This window comes from Ambystoma mexicanum, chromosome 8 (genome assembly GCF_040938575.1).
Source record: "Ambystoma mexicanum isolate Mex_15411 chromosome 8, UKY_AmexF1_1, whole genome shotgun sequence".
NCBI lineage: Eukaryota > Metazoa > Chordata > Amphibia > Caudata > Ambystomatidae > Ambystoma > Ambystoma mexicanum.
Window position 1 is genome coordinate 236125185 of NC_090929.1, and position 24789 is coordinate 236149973.

General features: G+C 46.2%; 1 protein-coding gene across 2 annotated transcripts in view; it reads right to left on the minus strand.

The window, feature by feature from the left end:
* Positions 1 to 24789, minus strand: part of RBM18 (RNA binding motif protein 18) — a 320439-nt gene that overhangs the window by 187672 nt on the left and 107978 nt on the right. For both annotated transcript variants that reach the window (XM_069609659.1, XM_069609660.1), the window contains exon 3: positions 9618 to 9744. In XM_069609659.1, the coding sequence (XP_069465760.1) occupies positions 9618 to 9744 (127 nt within the window). The remainder of the gene's footprint in view (positions 1 to 9617; positions 9745 to 24789) is intronic.

Consider the following 24789-nt stretch of genomic DNA (forward strand, 5'->3'; position numbering starts at 1 on the left):
GCACTAGCCCCCACCTTCATGAACCCCCCCCCTTTTATCCTGCATCTGGTCGGAACCCACGACCCCTCCACCCAAACATCAATACACCCGAATACTGCATGGCCACCATCATACCCCCTCCAGCTCTAAAAGCAGGAGCAGCACTCGACGCACCAAACACCCATCTCCTCAAACTCTCATTACCCACACCTCAACCCACCCAAACTCATCAACATCCACCTTCCCTCTAGCATCTATTGAGAACAATCCCACACTCCACGTCCAGAAACCACATCCAATATCAAACTCACAAGCCAGAGGATCTCTCTATCACTCCATACATCGTGTGTCCCCCTTCTCTACTCCCAACCACAGACCCACCCCTTCATATCTCTTCCAGGAAAGCGGCACGTCTCGCCCTCTCTAGAATAGTAGCTTCAACCCCTTCCCCCTCTAACCCTCTAGCCCTCTCCCACACTAAGGCGCCAAAACCCCCAAAAAGACGAATGAGTGTCTGGTCCCCTCCCTCATTCCTCCATACCTCACCACTTCTCAATCGGTTCAACTTCCCAGTCTTTGTTTCCCCAGCCTCCACCCACTTTCTCTTAAATGCTCACCCAAAATACTGAAAACCCCAGCGCCGTCCAGACTAACTAGAAACAACCTGCCTAAATCCCCACACCTCAAGTGATCTACTCACCACCCTCCCACCCCTGTCCCCCAATCCTCATCTCTCACCTACCACCGCCCGACTACTCTTCCCGACCCCCCTCCCCCATGGACGTACTCACTCACCCAACACTCTAAATCTGCTGACACCCAGCTTCTCCTCTACCCCCCAAAGCCAGTCTCCACCACCCAGAATGATCCCATCTCACCGCCCTCCTCAACTGACTAACATGTCCACCGAGCACCCCATGCAACAACCGTCACGAAAACCTCCTCCCCTCACAAAGTCACATGCATCTTCTTTAATGCCTGCTCCATGGCAAGAAACAGACAGCATCTTTGACCTCCTATCCTCTGACAATTCCGACCTCATTTTTATCATCAAAACCTGGTTCTCTGAAGATTTTGCACAAGTCGTGCACAAGGCCTTCCCCCCTGGCTACTCGCTCATCGCCCACAATACACCCTCCAGAGGTGGCGGAGTGGCAATCCTCTACCAACCCCATTTCATCATTTCAATCGTCAAATCCCAGGCGCCCAACGCATCCTGTGAGTCCCTTCTGGTAAAACTCTCGCCATCATCTACAGACCCCCTGGATACGACAGAAATTTCGCCAACAACCTCTGGGACTCAATAGCTACCTTTCACGTAAATCACCCATCTCTTACACTCCTGGGAGATTTCAATATCTGGTTTGATATGCCCAACAACCCCATGACCCACCCAATGGTTGACGGTCTTGATGCACTCAACCTCTTCCAACATTCCACTGGTCCAACCCACTCAGGTGGGCACACCCTCAATGCGATTTTCAGCTTCTACAACCTGGTTTATATATCCAGCCCCAAACCCCTTATCTGGACAGACTGCCTTACCATCCCTTTCTCTATCCACACACCTACTCCTACAGCTCCCCCTAACCCCACCCTTGACCACAAATTCTGGAACAAAGTTAAGGTACTCCCGACGTAGCCAAAGCCCTGCTACTCCGTCCTCCTGCAATGCTGCCCTGTGGTAAACCCTTAACCATCGATTCCGTCGACTCCTGGCTTAGGGAATCACTAATTTCTCTCACCCCCTTGTGTCCCGCAATCTTTGATCGGAAGACATCTTCCATCTGATTAGGTCGTAAGGGCGAGGTGACATTTTATGCCCCTCCCATGCCCTGAAGGTGGTCAGAGTGACGATTAGGCTAATTGGAAAAGCTGCATATACCAACTGAAACATATGTTAACTTGCGTTAATAAGCCTTTGTGCAACTTAACTGATAAACATACCATTAGCTCTATCTGTTTGTGAAGATTTCAAATACCAGTTGTGTTTTTAAGAGGGTCTCATAAAAGAGATTACCCATGTACATGTTATTGTTGACATTGGATGTGTGCGAGTGAGAATGTGTATGCAAGGTGGAATGAAATTGGTGTCAAATTTGAAAAATGTATTGTTATGTATAGGGGAAATTGTATGTTTTCTAATAAACTCATTTTGTGTATGAAAAGTAGTACTTTCCTTCCAACCTCATTGCCAAGGTCCATTTTTTGATTATCACAGCTTCCCTGCTGCTTCAAATATCTAAACCTATTGATTCATTTGTGGCAACAGAAGGGTTAGAAGATGGATTACGTTTTTGAAATTGTAGGTGTCCCCAATTTGTTTCAATTGAGTCACATCCCAGTCCCGACTCCATATGTAAGGAACTCATGGTGGCAACAGTAAAGACAGACACAAGGGATCACAGTTCAAGGGTGTTTATTGAACTTTGCAATGGGTGAGATAAACGCCCAATCTAAACCTAAATCTAAGATGGGAGCAAGATATGTTCATCAAATAATAAGGCAGTCCTAGTGGCGTCTTGTCAAATAAAAAAGGGCCTATACTAAATAACCTATTGCCAATCCTTACCACTAAGTCACAAAACGAGTGAGGGATAATGTTGACCAGAAAAGAAAGAAGTGTTCATAAAAATGTAAGTCAGGATGGTATGGCTGGGCCTCCCTTCCCCATGTTTTTAGCACGGGACAAGGCGGGACTTCTGAGCGCAGCATACTCCTCTGCCTCTGCCTCTGCAGCACGAGGCTCACAATTCCAGTTCGATACCAGAACCTTCAGGGGCCAAGTCTCTTCTCTGCAAAGTCTCTCGTCATAGAAGGCCTGATGGATCAAAACAACAAACAAAAGTTCCTTCAGTAATCTTGCACCTTGGGGCACTTGCTTCTTTGCCCCTTGGAACTCCCTCTGCCAGGCTCTGATCCTTCTTGCAACTTGGGCCTCCCTCCGTTGGGTTCACTACAACCTTTCAAATGCAGCTTGCAATATTCACAAACCTTACTTTCTTTTAAACTACTTCTTAACGTGCACAACCCTTAACCGGTTTCACTTGTCAACACAATGTTCACTTGACTTTATCACAATGTAGGATTCACTAGCATTATCTTTCCCTTTGGCAATGGGTCAGTCAGACTTTCGAGTGTACAAGGGATTTGGTGTGACCCTTGTAGGACACCTCTGACACCTTACGCCGCCCTTTCCAACACAAAAGGGGCCAGCAAGAGTCCTTCGAATGAGCACTCCTGCAGCGCCTGACAACTCTGCAGCAGGCCCTACTCTGGGCTTTCCCAAAAGTTGAAAACACCTACATTCTTTGTTCTCAAGTTCTTGCGTGCATGTAATGTTGCCACTTGCAATACGGTTTGCCATCAGTTTCCTCCGACTCACTGATTGTGCAGAGCCTGTTAGCTGGTCTTGCTTCTGGAATCAAGGATGGTACCACGGTAGCCAGCATGCATCCCCACCTGTGTTATCAATGCGGGAGACCCCCGTACACCGTTGACATCAGTTCCTCCACACGCCAGCTGTAACTCCCGGTTTTAGGGGGCTTTGTAGGTCTGAGTTGAAAAGGGCAAAGGCAGTTTACCCTTCGTTGTCCCTCCAGGTCTTGCCGCCTTTCTCCTCCTTTTGTACTGCCGGTTCGATGTAGCGGTTTCCTCGTGCGTTTGGCCTCTGCCTTTTATCCCTGTGGGAAAGGTACAGGGCTGTCAGTAGTGTGTGGTTATTGTCAATTGCCTGACTCTGCCTGACCCGTGTATTGGGATATGTCAGGTAAATGGCTCTGGTGTTAGTCCGTTGTCTGTTAGGCTGTAAGAAAGTGTTTGTGTCGGAAAGGGGGTGGAGGGTAGAGCTTCTAAATATCCTACCGGGTAGGATGGGGAAAAGGTGTGACAGGAAAGGGGGTACTGTGTCTCAACCTTTGGTGTCCCACTCCCCGACTGCCCAGGTGATCTTCCCTCACTGGTCCTGCCCAAGGAACGGGATACAATAGCGATGGCCATGTCCTGGCCACCTGGACGACAGATCTCCGGGGACTAGCAGGTGAGACACCTTCTGGTTTCTCACACCCGCTTCCTGAGGACTGGAGGCGAAAAAAAAAAAAAAGAGAAAATCTTACTTTGCAGCGTCGGATCCAACCGCGTAAGAGGGACGGAACCGACACTGCACGGTCAGAAGGAAGCGAAGAAGCAAAAAGTAAGTGGTGGGGTAGACGTATTGGAGGGGCTCAACATTTTTCTGGATTTGGCCGTTGCCAAAATGACCACGGTCCATTACGCTGTGAACAATTCTGGCACAGTATCTGTCGAGAATACTCCATCTTACTTCTAGGGCACGATAAGAGTTTTAAAACCCCTTTTAAAATCATCAATAAAGGTTTTGAAAATTGCAACTCTTGTGTCAGTGTCTACTTGTGGTGATGTGATGGTGTCCAGCCATTAATTCGAAAACAAAAAGGATCGAATTCAATACATTAGAGTCAAAAGGACCGAAAAAAACACTTTTTTTTTTAAATGTATTATTTTTTTGGTTTTTGTATAGGTAAAAATAATGTTTTTTGGGCAAAAAAAAAACGGTTAGGGGGGCAAACCCACCCAAAAAATAATAAATAAATTAAAAAGTGCATGGTCTTTTTTTCCCGGTCTATTTGACTCGAATGTATTGTTATTCAAACCTTTGTATTCAAATCTTTGACCCTAAACCACTTGTGATACCATGCCTTCCTCACAACAGGGAGTGATCAAACCCTCAGATAGACCTGGCTTTCCCCAATTGTACTTGTCACCATGCCCGATAGCTCTCGGCTGTTTTGCACTGATTTCCAGAGACTGAATTCCATCTCGTTTGTCTATCACTATCCAATGCCTAGGATCGACAAGATAAGAGACTAGAAAATGGCAGATACATCTCGACCTTAGATCTCTCCAAGGGGTAGCAGGCCCCCTTAACACCTCTGACAAAGAAAAAAAAGAAAAGCCTTCTCCACCCCTCCATGGTGGTTTCAATTGCCCTTCCTTTTGGCCTTCATGGCGCCCAAGTCACCTTTCAAAGGTGAACGGATAATGTACTAAGACCCTACTCCGCCTTTACAAGGGCACTTCTTGACAACATGGCCATTCTTTAGCAATAGTTGCGAGGAACATCTATAGCAGCTCTATGAAATCACTAGGCCCTTACGCATGTTGGGGCTCTGTGCCAATCCAAACAAAAGATCACATAGCACAAAATACTGTAAAATAACTAGGCTATTTTGTGGGCAATGGTCTTATCCAAACTCAGACCGAAAAAGTAAAGGCGGTAGCATTGACACCCTCCCACCCCCCCATAAAAAACAGAAACGAACTATGGGACATTCTGGGGATAGCTGGGTGCTTGAGACAGTCCATACCCAACTTTTCAACCTTCACGGCCAATCTCACAGACCAGCTCAAAAACACCCATTCAAATAAGCTTGTCTGGTCTTGCCACAATGAGAGATGTTTTGAGAGGTTGAAGCAGATGACCTGTGATGAACCTGTTCTAAAATGCCCGATTTCAGCCATGAGCTCATCTTACATACTGACGTGCCCAAAGTAGGATTGGGATAAGTACTTTCTCAGTTGTATGATGGGCGAGAACATGCAGTCCTACATACCAGCAGGAAATTGTGCACCTAAGAACAATCCTATGCAAGTGTAGAGTTGGAGGCTCTGGCTATTAAATAGTCTGTCACAAGTCTATGGAACTATTTGAAAAGGAGAACATTTCGATTGGACACTGACCATTCTCACCTAACATGGATGTGCCTAAGAAAATACTCCAAAGCCTGAGTCTTAAGATGGTTCTTAAACGTACAACCTTTCTGCTTTTACCATAAAACATCGAAATGGAAAAGAACAATAACGTGGATTTTCTCTTAGGGCACCTAGAGGAGGGGTCCAAAAGGGCTATGGAAGAAATCCAGGAAATGTGTGCCTTCTCCCAAAGGGGGAGCCACCCCCTTTGGGACTAGGGAGGGGATCCTGCTCTGCTTAAAACAGGGGACAGGGTAAGCGGGATCTCACTGAGGGCGACACCTCCTGAGAGGACAAGCAATCCTCCCTTTAACTCAGTCACAGGCGTTTGCTGTGTATAAGGGTATTTAGAAGTACCATGATGTGCAGGGCCCTTTAAAAGGTCACTGGCTTGTTTTTGTCCCAGTTCTGAACGCCCATCTCTGAAGAACAGCACCAATGGGGTCTCCTCCCTTGTTCCAGGAAGGAATTTAAAACAAGTGATGAGAGCCAGTCTCAGGGTGCAGTCTCCCTTACAGGAGGAGCCTGGAGGCAGGACTACACAGAACACTGCAGAGTCCAGGAATGCAGAGCGCTGAAATGCAAACTGGGGGAGAAGAGAGTCACTGCCTGAGCAGTACATCAGCATCCAGCCGCCTCTATGCCGAGATCCTGCCAGACAGAGACAGGAAGAACTGAAAGAGGAGACCCAAACGCAAAGATTTGGAGGTTGTGGTTTCGCAACGAATGGAGATAACCAGTGATGACTTAGGCTCTGCGAGTTACTCGCCTGGAGGAGGGAGATCTGCCCACTGTGGACAAGAGGAGCAGCTATTCAAGACAGCAACATGCAGAGAGATGCAATATCAACGAGGAGAGGAAAAATCTTTCAGCTGCAGGGGAAAGACTTCAGCCTACGTCATAACAGAAAAGCAGCACAGCCAAAAAAGCACAGTTGTAGAATTCGTACCTCCCATGTAAAGAGATCAGGGTTTGATTCCCCATTAATGACCTTGGGTAAAATGAATTTAAATTAATGAAATAAAAAATACAAAACCTTAAGTACTTTGTGAAATAAAAAAATCTTATATAAACAGAACAGAAGGGACACAGCGTGACACAACTATCCAGGAAGAGCAAACCAGATAAAATGGAGATAAGACCTTATAGAGTAAGGTTAATTAGAACCCTTAATTGACTTAACCGATATTCAAACTAAACAGTGAAGGGATGAACTACGGAAGCCAGACAGTTCAGCCAATCGGCAGCTGGCTAGTGGAGAAAGGACTGTATAAAGGGAGACTCCGTTTAGTTGCAAATTGTCTCAGCTGGGGACTGGATCCCTTTCTTGGGAAAGACCCCTGGTTTGGGGGAAACAGTGGAGGTGAAGCCTGAAGCAGGAAAAGGAAGGTTACCTCCCGACCAGTTGCTACCCTGCTGTGCTGAAGAGGGAAAACTGAGGGAACCCAGAAGGGGAGAAGAGGTCAGTACCTCTCTGATACAGGAGCCCAGAGGAGCTAGAAGAAAGGCACCCCGTTATTGCCTCCAGAAGGGGCTAGGCAATCTGAAGTTCCCCATTGAAGAAAGGGCTAAGGGCAACCAGACTACTCCTTGAGGGGAAGAAGTGAGATGGGTGAGCCCAGTTCGAAGGAGTCACATAAGAGACTGGCCTCATTGCTCTGAGTTCAAGAGACCCCAAGAAAGGGGAAAGATCGAAGACCCTGGAGCAAGTATAAGAGTGAAAAAAGAGAGAATTTCCCAGAGTCAAGAGAAAGTGTGGAAAAGAGAAACCACAGCGTAGGGTAAACAAGTAAGCACCAGCCAAAGTACCTGGAAGTACCGCTTAGCCACTTCAACCCTTGGCTCTCTGAACTCACCTATGGAGGTGATCACTGTTACAGTATTTTTGAATAGGGTGTTAAGCTCCGCCCCCTATTTACCCAGAAGCTTCATTAACAACCGTGCGCGCGCACTAGCGTGCACACCAGCCAAAGTACCGCTTAGCCGCCTGGCGGAGAGGTGAGCGTGATCTTCGCTAGCCTGAGTTCCATCCTCAATCACTTTTCAGGCAAGTCTTTACATTTGCCTTGTTTCCAGTGCACCATCTAGTCAAGAACAAACACTTCCTCCTTCCGCGTGTGCTAGTTTATCGAGATTGACTATGGCCAAAAATCCGTACTCCTTGAAATCGGATATACCGGTACTATCTGAAAACACCAAAGCGTCTTTGCAATCAAAGCATACGCCTCAGCGTGGCAACTGCTAACATTTTGACAAGCAGATCTCCTCTATTGTGTTCTCCCTCACAAAGGAAAAAAAATGATAGTACAAACCCACGACATAAGACAATTCTGTCAGCCGGGTGATGATAAAATGCCTGTAGCTCAATCAATCATGTTACAAGCTCCCGCGCTGACCCCTACGGTGGTTTCCAACTAGGACAGTGCGATTATAATACCAGACTGCTTATTGGTGGCTGGCTTTTCTGGCACCCTGCTGACTCCCCTTTTGAAGTCTTGCACATTGCTACCAGTCAAGTGTCTGAAACTTTACCACCAGTTGACCTAGAGACACTACAGATCCCGATCTCACTAGGAAAATGCATACTTGCGATTCACCACGCAATCTTGACTCCCACTCTAACCCGTGCATGAGCACATCCGACCAAGACACTTTAACCTCTGTCCCTTTCGGAGTGCCCATCACTGAGAAGCAAGCAGCACCGTCTGACCATAGTGGGCAAGACTCAATTAGTATTCCTTGAAACCTGGCTCAGAACTGCCCCAGTACACCAAAAGCTCCCCCATTTCGAGTTGACCTAGAAGAACATCCCGTCTCAATGCCATTAAAAACAACAGTTTCGCTCAATCTCCTATAATGTTTGGGTACTCTTTACAAAACTCCTCAGTTCTTTCTATGTTTTCACACGTCCAACTCCTCGTAAGACAAATATTCTGTCTGCGCCTTCACTAACGCCGCAAATACAACCTTCTCAGCCACCTTGGTGAACCAGTGCTTGAAGTTTGGGGAAGGGAAACCAAAGCTTGTTTAGGAAGTTGGTCTTGGTGAGCGAATGCCTGCAGCTTGGGGAAAGAGCCCCGAGTTCCCTTTGACAACATTGTCTTTGTAACTGTATCCTGAACTTGGGGAAGGGAGCTAGAGATTGCTCATGACTTTAATTTGGACACTATTTTGAGTCAATATATCCTTGCACTACATTTCGGTATTAGACGTGAGGGCATGCATAGGGTTTTAAGACAGACTTGTTTTGGTGCTTCTGGACATAGACCTTAGTTTCATTAGGTAGGGCAATCCCCACCATAGCTATAGGGCAAGTTAGGAGTTACACCCATCCCAACATTTTAATTAAGGTTTTCAAAACAGTTACATCTGTTGTCTGTGTCATCTTCGCTTGATATCATGCCTGTCTCACACTCCCCAGATGTTTTGGGCAACTCCCACGATATATCAACATCCAACTATGCTAGTTAAGGCTAATGGGAGTTCTAATCAAAAACATTTGGCAAGCCAAAGGTTGCATACATCTGCTCTACAACAATCCCACAATGAATGCAGTTCCCCTACTCTTCCCACAGGCTAACCTGAATCGGAAAAAGCCAGAAGGTGCATTATAGCATGTGGACAACATGGCCTACAACAATTTGCAGTAGTGTCCCCCTTGGTTTGGAGGGCAAGGTGGATTTGGCACAGTCTGCTGGCTTAGACCAATGCATGTCATCTATGTCACATCCCATGTCCTCCTAGCAGTCGGACCTTTAAGATTTTCACATTAGGTAGACCCTGACATCAGATGTTTTTGCATCGCTTGGGCAGATCGTATTTTTTGTTATTTTCCAACTAATGGGGACCTTTCACAGAATATCACTTACCCGCTTTGTTTCAAAGTTGACAAAACAATATCCTCTGGGTTGCCCTTCCAATGGTCCAGACTTGTGGAAAAGAAAGTCAAACTGTTTCACATTTCCAAACTTTTGAAGGAGTTTCAGAAGGTGGAACCTTGAGAAAAGCAAAGCATAAAACATCTATATATATTCAGAGCTTCCAAATGTTACACAACAAGTAGAGCTGAAAAGGACTGAAAATCACAAATATTTGAAGATTGCAAGCACCATTTGAAATACAAGACAAAGGCAATTGTAGAAACTATAATTCTAATTTTCATAAGTAACTTGCATGATTTATGGATTGGGTCAATGAAGCTGTTCAAAATTGTAGGAAGAGTTGAGCATCTGGGGTAAACAGCCCAATGCATTTATGCATTTGCCTCCGACTGCTCACGTACCATTTCCTCCAATTCCATTAACTGCATTTGCAAACACATAACAAGGCTTTACATTCCAAGTTTTTTAAAACTTTAAACTAAAGGCTTTCATGAGCCAACTAATGTTCAATATTGCTGTTGATGGGATAGATGGCAAAGGAGGCTTACGCTTTTTGGTTTGGCAGGAAGAAAGACCACTCCCGCTCGGCCCGTGATGTCTCCAAGATAAATCCCATTCATTTAACTGCACCCACAACATTGTTACATGCTATTATGTGCCCAGGGGCATCTGATCGGAATGGACAGCAATTAGGCTAGCTTATATATTTAAGAGAGTTTGCAGACTGGTAACTTCAGTAGCTAGATTAGACAAGACCTTTGGGCACTATTAGTCCCTTTGAAGGGCCCATTTAGCTCTTGGAAGATATTAACAAGAACCTTTGGCAAATCCAATAGTTCTTTGGTAGAAGTAGTTGAAAGGGGTACAGCGTGGAGAGAAAGTGAGGAGATCGCAAGCCAAGGTCTATGGATGTACAGATCCGGCTAGGGGGTGTTGTGCAGAGCACAGGGAGGTACAAAAAGTACCACTATAACACACCTCATGTGATTTATGAGGGGTGCAAAAAAAACATAGGTCAGCAACTGGATCTGTTAGAAACCATTTGAAAATGATCAATTCGAATTTCCAAATGCACACATAGCCTTTAAGCAGAATAACAGATAGTAGAGGCTGTTTAGGGAAGGGGTGGGATATCTTAAGTGGTTCTACCTCAGCTGACAGCAAAAACATGCCAGTGGAAGCTACCTCCAGTTTACAACCTAATGTTTTCTACAGTATTCTATTGAGACATATGCGTTTAAAGATATTGGAATCCCAATATATGCAAGGCAGAAACAACAATGAAAATGTGCATGATAAAATAAAATCACCCATGGAACATTCTTGTTATTTCAGGAGATGTATAAAACCACACATATGTGAACAACGGAACTCAAAAGAAACCATTGGCAAACAGCCAACTGGAATGTATCTATGACACAGCAAAGGCTGATTTCAGCAAGGTTATGATCTCTCAAGTGGCTCCATATCAGCAGAGACTAAACACACAGGGGCAAACACTGTTTGAATTAATAAATTTTAAGACTTTTTCGCCAAACGGGAAACACAGGAATGCAAAAGGAATAAGTTACTTACCTGTAACTGTTGTTCTTCAGCATGGGTCTGGCATGGATTCACATGCTCATGAATATTCCCCGTCGTCAGGCTGGGAATCCTCGATGCAGAAAAAAAAAAAATCAGTATCAGTTCCGTTTCTGATCTGTCTTTCCTAGTAGTAACCAATCACTGATCTCTGGGTCATACTGCCCACAGCCAATGACTGCCCTCTCCCTAAGCCCCGCCTCCGGCAGCCATCCTCAGATTTTTACCTCACGTTCAAGTGTTGGGACTCCTCGTGCTATAGCTCTCGAGCTTTTGCTGCGTTTTCGCAATTTTTCAAAGAGAATTTCTCATTTTTCGGTTAAATTGAGCATCAAGCTCCACCGTCTTTACATCCGATCAACAGGGACTCGTTTCGGAAGTTTCTACGCCCCTCAAGAGTGAAGATTTCATCGAACAACGCTTTTGGAGGATTCCAGAAGTTTGAGGCCTACCCCGGACATGGCCCAGGAGAAAGGGAGCTCGACGCCCGGGAAGCTGTTCAGGGCCTGCCCTGGATGCCAGCTGCAGAACGTGTTCAAGGAAGACAAGCATTCCTTATGCCTCTACTGTCTTCACGGGGACAAAACGCATGTGGAGGAGGACTGTGCGTTTTGCGGGAACATGTCGGAGCGGACCATGAGGGACCGCCATCTTCGTCTTGCCAACTGGCTGGAGGGAAAGAGCCCGTCAGGTGAGAAGAAAAAGAAGAAATCTGAGCGGTCTTCCAAGTCCTGTGAGGGCACCCCGGCGACTGGGGGCCCAACAGAAGGCCAAGCACCGCGAGTCCGCGGGCACAAGGAGCGCCAACTGTCGGGCTCCTCGGCTGCCAGGCAGGGCGCATCCTCCCCAGCGCCATCGACAATGAGCCAACGCTCTGGCTCGGGTAAGAGGAAATCCGAGAACCCGGCCAAACTTCTGGAGAGGCCCCGGTCGATCTCGAAGATTACGGCTGATGGGGAGCGAGGCGGGGAGCCCTCCCCCAAGGTGAAGGCCACAAGCACGCAGTCGGTGACTAAAGCCTTGATTCACCCAGCCAAGGCCTCTATCGAGAAGGTTGCGGCAAACCTGACGCAGCCTGCGGAGGTTACACCTGTGGTAGCGGCCTCGGGGCCCAGAGTCTCCCTGCCACTTCGGTGGGAGGCATCTTTCAAGCCCATCGAAAGAACCCCCACGAGCCCCCGGCGGAGAAAGAAGGGGGAGCAGTGGCCGTTGTGGATTCAGGCAAAGCCTCAGAGGAGGAACTTGTCGAAGTCCCTGAGAGTCACGATGCGGGCATGGAGGAGGACCAGCTGTCGAGAGGCATCCTGAAGAGGGGGACGACGAAAGCGACGGTGGCGCCGACGGGACCCCAGACGAACCGTCACACCCGTCGCAGCCAGTGCCGCAGGACAACTCGGTGGCCATTTTGATGGCAATTCAATCCTTATGCTCTGAAATAAGGACTAGATTGCCTTTACCCCCGACGGAGGAGCCAGAGCCAGGCCCGACGGAGGAGCCAGGGGCAGGCCCGTCGGGAAGTCCACCACCCAAGAGGAGAAGAAGGCCAGTATTCGCTGTGATCCGGAAATTGGTTATGCATATTAAAAAAGTAGGTATTTGGCATTTCCTTTACCGGAACAGTACCGTTATCGGGAGAAAGAAAGAAAGGTTAAAAGATTGTTTTGGTTAATAGACTGTCACAGAGTGAATGCTAGAAAAAACATGGAGAAACCTGGTCTGGGATTCTCCTCATGTGACCAGGGAAAGGCAGATGCTTCCTGATCCGGACACTGGGGGTGTTGTACTGCAGGAGGAATACATAGGGTGCTGGGGGGGACCAGGAAGCCTGGGATAACCCCCATTTTAACTTTCCTCGGAATCCCACCATTTTGATGGCTCTTTGCCAAAGTTGGAAAAACTAACTTTGTTGAAAAGAACTACATGTCCCGGAATCCTAGAGGAACTGAGAGAAGGACGAGGGCATGCAGATGTTGTGGTCAGGCAATTAAGACTAGAAGCCATTGAAGGAGTCACGCAATTGAAGCCAATGGCTCACACCTGAAGTCTATTATCAAACCGGTAAGGGATAAAAGGGCCTGTCAGGAAAGCAGGAGAGACAAAAGGAGCTGGAGCAGGAGTTGGAAGGCTGGTAGTAGTGGTAGTAGTAGTAGTAGAAGTAGTAGAAGAGAAGAGGAGAAGCACAAGGCCAGCAAGTCACAAGGAAACGGGAGCAATGAAGGGACGCCGGAATGTGGAGACAGCAGATTTCACCTGCTTGTTCAGCAGATGTGCAGGAGAGCTAAGCTTTCTCCATGTGAGCCTAATTGCTGTGGTTGCCGAGCTGCGGAGAAGAATCGGGAAGAAGCAGAAGGCAAGCCATCGGTCTCGGGAGTGAAAGGGGCTCCCAAAATGTGTGGCTGGGCCAAAGGCAATCTTGCTAGAGAAGGGTGTGGGTTCCAAGTGTGCCAGAAGTAGTAGCAGTGGTAGAGTAAGTCAGGGAAGCAGAGCAACACACAATCACAGTGTACCTGAAGCCGGTGAGTGAAGCACAGCGTTCAGATTTACTCCACAAGCCTTACCGGTAACTGTAGCCAGTTCCGAAGTAACTGCCGTAACGTTTAAAGTGAGTAAAAGCAGTTCGATATCTTTAAACTGTTAACAATGGAATTGTAGCACTTGCACTTCTGCAGTAAGCTGTAATGTTTGTGTGAGAAATGAAGAACCATTATATCCATTGTTGAACTCCTTTCGGATAAAAGAGTGGTCGCGTGTCCTTAATTGTGAAGGAACGCTTATTAAATCCATTCCGAATATCCAACATTGATGTTGTACAAGAGTTTATAGCAATAATAAGAAAACTGCATCAATGAAAGGTCGCATGTGACCAATTGCCTTTCCCAAAGTAAGTCTGAAGTGGTCTCCTTTAACGCTATACGCAGGGCTCGCAAAATCTACTAGCCCACTCGCATTGGCAAGGAGATTTTATGAAGGGCGAGTACCATATGCTTAGTACTTGACCTTGCTTGCCAGGGAGTATGGGGATGTTTAAACTTATTTGACATTTACTGAAAATAAACCTGTTCACACAAAATGTCAAATAAGTTTTCACTGCACGGCTGACCTTGGAGTGGCAACATTGAATCAAATATGTAGTGTGCAAATGGTGACATGCACCATTTTGCAGAAAGCACTGGTAAACATTTTGTCACCCGTCACCATGGGGCAAGGGCTTTTCTCTTAGGTTGAGTATGTAAACTAAGGAACTTGTCCTGCAGGTCCAGTGGAATTTTTAAGAATTAGCGAGGTCTGTTTACGGGAATACAATTTTATTAATCACTTTAAGGTTAACAATCTACCTTAAATAGTGGTATGGAGAAGCCCTGGAGTGCGTGCAGGCCCTGGATTGCCCTGCAGAACTGGTAAGGCTTTTGATCAAGTTGCATAGCAGTACTAGAGGCTGTGTGAGGAGTGGTGACCAGGGAAGTTGTACTGACTACTTTGCAGTTAATTTAAGTGTGAGCCAGGGCTGCGCCTTGGCCCATCTGCTCTTATTTTGAATAAATGGGCTTTATGAGACCTTAGACAGATGTCCTGAGAGTGCAGAACTGCAGTCTGCCTGTGCTTGCGTTCGCCGATGATACAGTGCTGATTGCAAGAACACCTGGAGCCTTACAGCACCTTATCACGGCATTCCCTGCTTTCATAAAACAACCTTGACCTTCAGGTCAGGGCAGGTAAATCTGCAGTAATGGTCTGCATGCCTGCAAGATGACTAGTCTTGATGCGCAAAATGTACACCAACAATGAAGAAGTCCCATGTGTAAAGGAATTGCGCTACCTTGGAATATGCTTTTCAAGTAATTTCTGCGAGGCGGGAGGGTACTTGCCATATTTTTAAACAAACTGTTAAATTTAAGCAAGCCATGGGCCGGGTCTTGCAGTTCATGAATCTATACAGGAACCAGCCATTGGACTTCTGTTTGTCCTGAAAGTTTATAATTGCACGGCAGTCACAACGGCAGGATATGGTGCCTCACTTTGGGGTACTCCTGAAGCAACCGATTTGCAAGTGGTAGAAAATGATTTTATCAAAAACATTCCTCCCCTACCACGCTGTACCCCAAATGTTGCTTGCCACCAGGAAATAGGTCTTGGTTTTTTGACCGACAATCTAACCAAGCAGCCTTAATTTCACTGGCTACGCATCTGAACAAACCTCAAAGCTAATCTTACCAAATCGATTATTCTGGAACTGCTAACAAAAAAAGGGTCAGATTTCAGGGTCAGGGAGCATCCCTTGGTTAACTCCTTTGAAAATAGATTTTGGAAAAATGGTTTGCTTGAGCTATTTATTGACACTGGGAAATCTAGACTGGCTTGCTGTATCCCAAGTGAAGGCTAGGCTTGTGGCTTTTATCCATGAGAGACGAGAATCCAACAAACTTGTCACTCCCTCTTATAGTTGGCACACCATTATTACTGCATCTGGCATGTAGGGTTATCTAACATGGGCGAATAACCCATCAGAAAGGCATGAGATCGCATAGCCAGATTTAATTGCTTGCCACTCGTGTCGGTAATGGCACTGTGGAATGGAAATTCCCTTCAGAAGAGTTGGCCTATGTGACTACCGGAAGAAGATAATCTGCTCCACTTTTTGTTCTTTTGCACAGCTTACAATGATATACGTGCAAAAACTGTGAAGATCCTTCCAAGAGCTTCGATGTATGTGGTGCTGCACAGCATAGTTTTATTTATTTTCCGTGGAGTCACCATGGATGGCATGGAGCTGATTACAATATGTGAGGCAGGCACTGTACAGAAGAAATAGTATAGTGAATGCTTAACCATTGCATAAATCTTTCTGTACAACTCGTTGCTAATGCCCACTATGAAATGTTGAGTAGATTATGTGGCAATTCAATTAATTATCCTGCAGCTCTAGCTGTGACCAGGTGGCTATGCGTAGACGGAAAATTTAGAAGTTTGGGGTTCCCATGAAACGCTAACAGAAACAAAAGTTAAAAATTACTACTCATAGTTAACATTTTACTAGCGATTGATATTGTGATCAACACATTTCCAGATGTTTGTTAATTTATAAATTGCAATCTTGATGGTATTGTGCCAAACAAAGGCCATGGTAGATTGAATTAGCATTTGCACTTCATCAGCCTAATCAACATAAACTTGTATTATTATTCTGAGTATGGAGGGAGTGGCCTCTTGACTAAATAATCTTCCCGCTGTCATGAACCATTGGACTCGTCCCTTCTGGACTTCCTGGTCCCTGACCCATATAGGCTTACACTCAGCAGTACATCCAACATGGCCAGCGACCGCGGAACGCTGCGCACCAGTTTCCGTGTCGCACGCATCACATTCTATAAAGCGGCCACGCCGCCGCGGCTCTGTGCGTCTCAAAGCTACCGTTTACTGTGGTTGACGTGTGCTGCCGAAGTTCGCTCTCGTTAACAACTTCTTCCTGGTTCCATTGAACCCTCCACCTACCTCCTTTCCCTTGCCCTCCTTTTCATCCCGGATCTCCGCGTACACTCTGCCGAGTTTAAGCTTCGCTGTTTCCAGGAATCCCCGGACATTCTGAACGATCCAGGACTCTGGAAGCCGAGGACATTCGCACGGGCTTATACAAGACCCGTACCGTACACAGGAAGACTCCATCGAAGAAAGAACACAAACAGGTGAGAAGGGGGGGAATCCTGTGACAGATTGAGACGCCAACAAACCGACAGTGATACGGACATGGAGGCGGCTGTCCAAGGCCTCATGCGCGGCATGCAGGAGTTCATAATCTCAAGGCCGAGAATGCCGCATTAAAAAAGTTAGTCCCATCACAGGATTTTGCGACCAAAGAAAGTGTATTGCTGGGCGGAAATGTGGATAAATATGATGGCTCATCAAGAAACCTTCGCGGATTCTTTGATTCGTGTTTAGTCCACTTTATTTTTAAGCCCTATTACTTCTCTACCCCCAGAGCAAAAGTGGGCTTTATGATTTTGCATCTTACAGGGAATGCACTAACTTGGGCTACGCCCATGGTTAACTCTGGAGATGCCCTCCTGGATGACTACGATGGTTTTGTACAAGCTTTAAAGGCCATGTTTGACCGCCCAGAACAGGTCTACAGTGCCAAGGAGCGGCTACTGGACTTCCAACAAGGTTCGTAGGATATGCTGACCTATGTGACACGCTTTAAACAACTGGCCAAGGACGCAGATTGGTCCCCGGAGGCCTGCTTTACCCTTTTTTTTTTTTCGAAGAGGATTAAATGAGGAAATCAAAGATGAGCTAGCAAGGGTAGCTCGCCCAGGTTCCTTCCAGGCTCTTATGGATCTCGCCTTACAAATAGACTTCCGTATCCACGAAAGGAAGGCGGAAAAGAAGAAGACTAAGATGACTTGCCAAAAAGGTTCCATAGAACCTTCCTCTAAACCTGAGCCATTTTCTGCCCCCTCTACAGACCCAGAACCTATGCAATTGGGGGGCCTTCCGTGGACCCATATCCCCGCAAGAAAGAATGCGACGGATCCACACTGGGTTGTGTATGTATTGTGCCTTAGACAAACATCTTGTGAGAGAATGTCCCTTGGCTCCCCCACTGCGTTCGGGAAACGCCAGCTCCCGACCCTAGATGTAGCGCAGTTTCGGGAGAGAGATGTTTGCTCCACATCTATTCCATCCTTTAACTCTCCTTGACAAAGCAATCTAGTGATCTTACAGGCCTTCCTATCGCCATCCAAGAAAGAAACCTACCCTATCCTGGCATTGGTGGATTGTGGGGCCATGGGGATATTTATAGATCAAGACTGGGTCACTCCCACCGCATTCCATATGAAACTCTGGGCATCATGCAGCCTGTAGAAGCTATCGATGGAAGACCCCTCTCTTCAGGACCCATCACCTTACAAACCAAAGAGATCCAGCTCTCCATAAACCATCATCGAGAGAATATCAGATTTGTCATCATAAAGTCTGCCCATTATCCAATGGTGCTGGGTATGCCCTGGTTGCAGAAGCACAACCCATACATCAATTGGGCAGCAGGATCCTTGTTTCTTGGTTCCAAACATTGTATATCTCATTGTCTATCCATGGATTCCTCGCCATCCTCCCGAAAAGATGCGCCCACAAAACAGCAAGGCCCATTCACAGTCTCAAATATTATCCAGGTTCCTCGGGCCTATCAAGATTACACAGATGTATTTTCAACTGCTATCGTTCAGTCTCTACCCCCTCACAGACCTGAAGACTCTGCTATAGATACTGAGCCTTCGGCAGCAGGGGTGTTGCTAGGTCTGAAAAAAGTCCCAGGGCTAAGCTAATGTCGGAACTGTTGGGACTGGGGGCTAGCTAGCCTTTTGGATGTAGCTCCCGAGATTCTATCCGGGGCAACAACCAAAAGACCAGGGGCTATAGCCCTCTTAGCCCCCCCCCCACCACCCTCCCAGCAACGCCTCTGTTCGGCAGTAAACCCCTTTGGAAGGATTTCATACTATCCGAGCCAGAGAAAAAGATCCTACGAGAATATTTGGATACCAACCTAGAAAATCGCACCATACGACCCTCCAAATCTCCAGCAGGAGCTTCGGTTTTTTTTGTTCCCAAAAAAGATACCAAGGAGCTTAGGCCCGGTCTTGATTATCGTGGTCTAAACAAATGTACCCTCAAGGACCGTTATCCGTTACCCTTAATCTTGGATATCCTGGAAGCAGTGAGAGGAGCGGTAGTCTTCACGAAATTGGATCTCAGAGGTGCCCATCATCTAATTCGGATAAAGGAAGGTGATGAATGGAAAACAGCTTTTAGAACACCCTTTGGACATTTTGAATATCTGGTTATGCCCTTCGGACTCGCCAATGCCCCGGCTTCTTCCAACGTTTCATGGGCCGAGTGTTCTCCGATATGCTGTTTCTCTTCGTCATAGTTTACCTGGATGATATTCTAATATACTCCAAGGACCATCTCAAACATGAAGAGCATGTTAAGGCAGTCCTACAGCGGTTACGTGAACAAACTCCTGGCTAAACCCGAGAAATGCCTTTTCTATGCCTCTACTGTTCATTATCTAGGATTCGTCCTCAGTCCTGAAGGAATCGGAATGGACCATTCAAAAGGTAAAAGCCATACTATCCTGGCCAGTCCCAACCACCGTGAAACAGATTCAATCCTTCCTGGGGCTTGCCAACTTTTACCAGAAATGTATACCATCCTTCTCGGAGATAGTTCAACCAATCATTACACTGTTGTAGAAGGATATTCCCTTTCTCTGGTCAGCGGCCCAAGATAAAGCCTTCCAACGACTAAAATCGGAGTTTACACAAGCCCCCAACTTGGCTCAACCAGACATCGATCGACCTTTCATAGTGGAGATGGATTCCTCCAACTACGCCATCGGAGCAGTTCTCAAGCAGGAACTTGAGGACAAATTAGAACACCCCTTTGCTTATCTCTCCCGAACCCTAACTCCCAGCGAGACTCATTATTCTGTCCTAGAAAAAGAACTGTTAGCCATCCGTCAAGCCTTTACAGAGTGGCAACATCTACTTTTGGGGGCAAAACATCCGTTCATGTCCATACGGACCATTAGAATCTTCAAGTGCTACAATCCCTGGAATGCAGGAATAGTCGTCAAGCCCGCTGGGCCTTCTTCACACAGTATCAGTTCCAAATACAACATGTTCCTGGAACTCACAACATAATTGCTGATGCCTTATCCCGATGTCCCGACTATGAAACTCTTTACGATCAATCCTTCCCCAAGATGTTTCCTCACTCAATTTTTGTAGCCCAAGCAATATTCCTCCTGGAAGACATCCAAATTCAAACCCAGTCCTCCGAGGTCTGGAAGGAATTTACTGGAAAGAATCGATGGAATCTCAGAACAAAGAATGGGTATCTGTTTAAAGGCAATGACCTGGTTATTCCCACACAAAGACTGCGACAAAGGATCATGAACCTCTGCCACGATACCCTCCATTCAGGACACTGTGGCATCTTCAATACTTTCCGTTTGATACAAAGACAGTTTTGGTGGCCTAAAATGAGAGTCGATGTCCAACGCTATATCCAAACCTATGCAATCTGCAATCAAAACAAGCATGACAACAAGAGACCGGGGGGGGCTCCTACTCCAACCAACAAGGCCCTGGGAATTCATTGCTACGGATTTTATTGTAGAGTTGCCACCTTCCAGGGGATACACAACTTTCATGGTTACCATTGACTTGTTCACTCACATGGCTCATTTTACGCCCTTATACAAACTACCAGCTTCCTCAGAAGTTGCTGGAATCTTCCTGGAACACATATTCCGACTCCACCGACTCCCTTCCAAAATCATATCAGACAGGGGACCCCAATACATATCACAGTTTTGGAAACACCTATGCCGTATACTAGGAATCCAACGGGCCCTCTCCTCAGGTTATTATCCCCAGACCAATGGAGCTACTGAACGTGTGAACCAAACCCTGGAGCAATATCTTCGCTGTTTCACCACCAAGGTTCCAAGACGATTGGTCACTTTTGATAACTGTGGCCGAATTTGCCTATAACAATTCGGATCACTCGGCTGTCAAAACCAGCCCTTTTTTCAGTAACCAAGGGTTCCATCCTTCGGTTCTCCCATCCTTGCTTCCACATCCTACACCAGTCCCTACACTCGCCTCCTGGATTGAAAACCTCATCAACGTGCACAAACAAGCCAAGGAACACCTTGAAAAGGCCCAAGCTACTACCAAGCTCTATGCAGACTCCAAAAGAAGACCAGGGCCCTCCTATGCAGTAGGTGATGAGGTCTGGCTATCCTCGAAACGCTACCATTTACTGTGGTTGAGGTGTGCTGCCGACGTTTGCTCTCGTTACATCTTCCTGGTTCCTGGCTCCATTGAACCCTCCACCTACCTCCTTCGCCCTTGCCCTCCTTTTCATCCCGGATCTCCGTGTACACTCTGCCGAGTGTAAGCTTCGCTGTTTCCAGGAATCCAGACATTCTGAACGATCCAGGACTCGGATCACGGAACGCACGCTGGAAGCCGAGGACATTTGCGCGGGCTTATATAAGACCCGTACCGTACGCAGGACGACTCCATCGAAGAAAGAACACAAACAGGTGAGAAGGGGGAAACCAGTGACACCCATCATACTGTGCCAGTGGATTCAAATATATACCTCTGGCAGAATAGCACTGCTTTAGGGTATCACAATGTTTATCAATATGTATAACCTTTTTATCGACTATGTTTTTGATCAATTTACATACTAAATTTTCCGGTTCATGGGATCGCTTTATCATGTATTTATTTGCTTTATGTTACAAGAAAGAATGCCCATCTCACCGTGTATGTACATCGATCACTTTTTAGATGACTTCTTATATTTAATGAACGACGTTTAAGTATGTTATGATGTGTACACTTTCATGGCAAACTTGCCGAAATAAAGTTATCGTTTGATATTCTGGATTTCCCTTATTCAAAAGATAGTTAAAGTCCCTGGTGTTTTCAAATGGGGAAATGTCCACTATCAGGGATCAATGTTGAGGCGTCCTTCCAGGTGCAGACATTATTAATTCCAGTAGCTCCTAGTGGCCAGATAACATTTAAGGACCTCACTGGTGGTTGCCAATTTCTTGTCCTTTTCTTAGCAATGACCCCATTCACTGCCAATTCCTTGCTTACAATGTATACAAAATAGGTAGAACTACATTTATAAGTATTCATTTATAGTGAGGTCAAAGAATGCCAGCCAGGCAGGCTTTAAAACTGGTTGAGGATTTTTCCATTTTTAGAGACTCGACTGCAGGGAAGGAGGAGCAGGATACGAATTAGCATTCATTCCAAATCATAGTAAATACAATCCAGCACTGGAGAGGAACAGCATAACTTTTTTTTAAATTACGAACTAACTGAATAACACATTTCGCTACATGAGACCTGTTTTGGTGCATTAGGTCCCAGGATCTTGGTAAAAAAGTTCAGCCATATTGAATGAAGGTCTACCTACATCGCTCCAATTCAGGATAGAACCAGATTTCATAATAAAATTGCTCTGCTCCTTCAACCAGCCAGATCTCCCAGTCATCTGTCATCCACTTTCACATATTTTTACTAGTTTTTCATGGTTCACCCAGATTCCAATGTACAACAATGTGTCTGGCACTAGCATCACTTAGTAGGGATTAGAGTGACATGAAGCGCTAGTGTTTTTAATGCAGCTAGAACATGTGGCCATTTGTTGCAAAGGAACTTGATGTCAACGCGCAAAGTTAGACGCTAACAAAACATTACTTTTCCTCTATGTCCTTTTCTCACGACCCCCATCAGTTACTCCAGCTTTTTAATAAAATAATCTCTCCTCATCCTCCTGTCCCTTCGATCTCTTCCACTTTTCTTTACCAATTTTGCAAAGTATTTTACTTTTGTCTTGTCTGCGTGCCTTCAACTCCTGCACTACCCTGTATGCCAATTGTGAGAAGCCTGCAGGCATCCTCCATCCTACTCCCCCTTGATCCTCTTCTCAGGTGGCCAGGGAAAGTCCATTGCTTTTGGATCCAGACCCTGAGGGTGGAGACGCGAGGGAGGATCACCTGGGTGGAGGGTCCTTGGGGATCGAGAGTGGGGGCCTGTGCGAGACATAGTATCCCCTTTTTCCTATTGAAGATCAACCTAATCCTCCCCCAGCATTTATAGGCTACTGTACACTATCCCCCCCTCACTTTCACACACTTTAACTATGACAGTACCGGGACAAAAAAAAAAGGCAACTAGGAGTAATGAACACTAGCTCCTTTCACCAGTCTAGTACTGGGATGGGGATGATGCCTGCGAAGTTCTGTGAAGGTCAGGCATGTCCCTTAAACTACGGTCCGGCAAGTTTAATTGTAAGCTTTCACCTGCAACCTGTTAAGTGGTTGCAGGTGCACAAAAGGAGACCAAATGAGCCACAAGTCAGAAACCGGGAGGCCTGTGTGAGGGCTAAGCGAAGGCTGTTACTTCAGCAGCAGGCGTGAACAATCTGAAGCAGAAGAGGCGTGGTAGCCACGAGGGCTGTGGCAGAATGAGTAAGCCGTCAGGAGCAGAGCATGCCGGGAATGAGGGAGGCTCTTTGGACTTGTGGATCCTATCATGTGATTGGCCAAGAAACTCGTACTCCGTGTGGCAGAGGTCGCGCAGCAGAAGCACTGAAGTGGGAAAAGGGGCAGTCTGAAGCCCTGTGGGAAGCCAGAAGCAGAGGCTGTTTGCCTTTAGGTTCGCCGTGCAATCCAGCCACTTCAAACAGCCAGGTGAGTTTGTCAGAGCCCCGAAACCCCGGATCGCTATGCACTCGAACACTGAAAAGTACTGCTGCAGTATGGCTAAAGAAATTCCCATTATTTGAACGGAAACTAAGAAACAGACCATTGCGCGAGCGCTTAGTTTACACGTCAATTAAAAGGAAATTAACATGTGAGGATTTTCAGAACAGGGAGACTGAGTCTTGTATTCCTGATCAAAGAAAGTGGTATTTAGTGCATTGAAGGGAACAAGAGAAACTCATTATAAAAGAAACCTATGGAATACCGGACTGAATGACAATTCACAGGAAAGCTAAATCATACGCATTGAATACAGAGTGGAGTGAAACTTTGTGGGCAAAGCTGTTCACTGATGAAAGTTAAATGGGCAGGTGCCCATTTGAAAATAACCTGCAGAAAAACAAGTGCGACAGAGACGTGGGAGATTGATAAGACCACTGCAAAGTAAACTATATGAATGCAGATGGTGTAGCAAGGAAAAATACTGGTATAAAGCATACAACCACTTTATACCGGGGGGGGGGTGAAGGGCCTAGTGTTCCTGGCTGCACAACCTGTGATGGGAGGGCTGTGCAGTTTGACAACAGCGCCTAGGCCAGGATACCCTAAAACGTGAAAAACAAAGTGAACTGTTGATACACCCCAGAGGAAAGATCAAGTTGACCTGGAGTTGTGTTGAACTTTAGAAAAACAGAGACAAGAATAAATAGCTACGTTGAAGCCTTGGGGAAGGGAACCCCGAGAATCGAGGAATTGCTCATGCCATCTTGAGGACAGAGCCTCAAGACCCTTTTCTTTTTGAACTGTGTTGCCTTGAACTTGGGGAAGGGAACCCAGAGGATTGTGTGAAACTGTATTGCTTAGAACTTTGAGAAAGGTAATCTTGAGACTTTTTAGTGGAACATTCTTGAACTTGTGGAAGGGGAGCTGAAAAGAAAGCAAAGAGCTGGAAGAAACTCAGAACTTTGTTTTGATCACCATTCCTTTGATTACCGACATCCCTACACATTGTTTAGCTTCAGTTGCGAGGGCAAGAATAGGTTTTGGAGACAACTCTTTGACTCGGACGTTCCTTCGTTTCAGTAGGTTAAGTTATGCCTTCTACTATCCTGACATTTAATTGAATAAATCATTTTTATCCGACAGTTTAATCTGTTGTCTGCGTCTCGCTTCATGATGCCTTCACACTATCCTCCCATTATTTTCTTCCTTTTCCGCACCTAACGGATTGTGATACTGCCTTTAATCTTGTACTCCCCCTCACAGCCTCTCACATTGACCCTT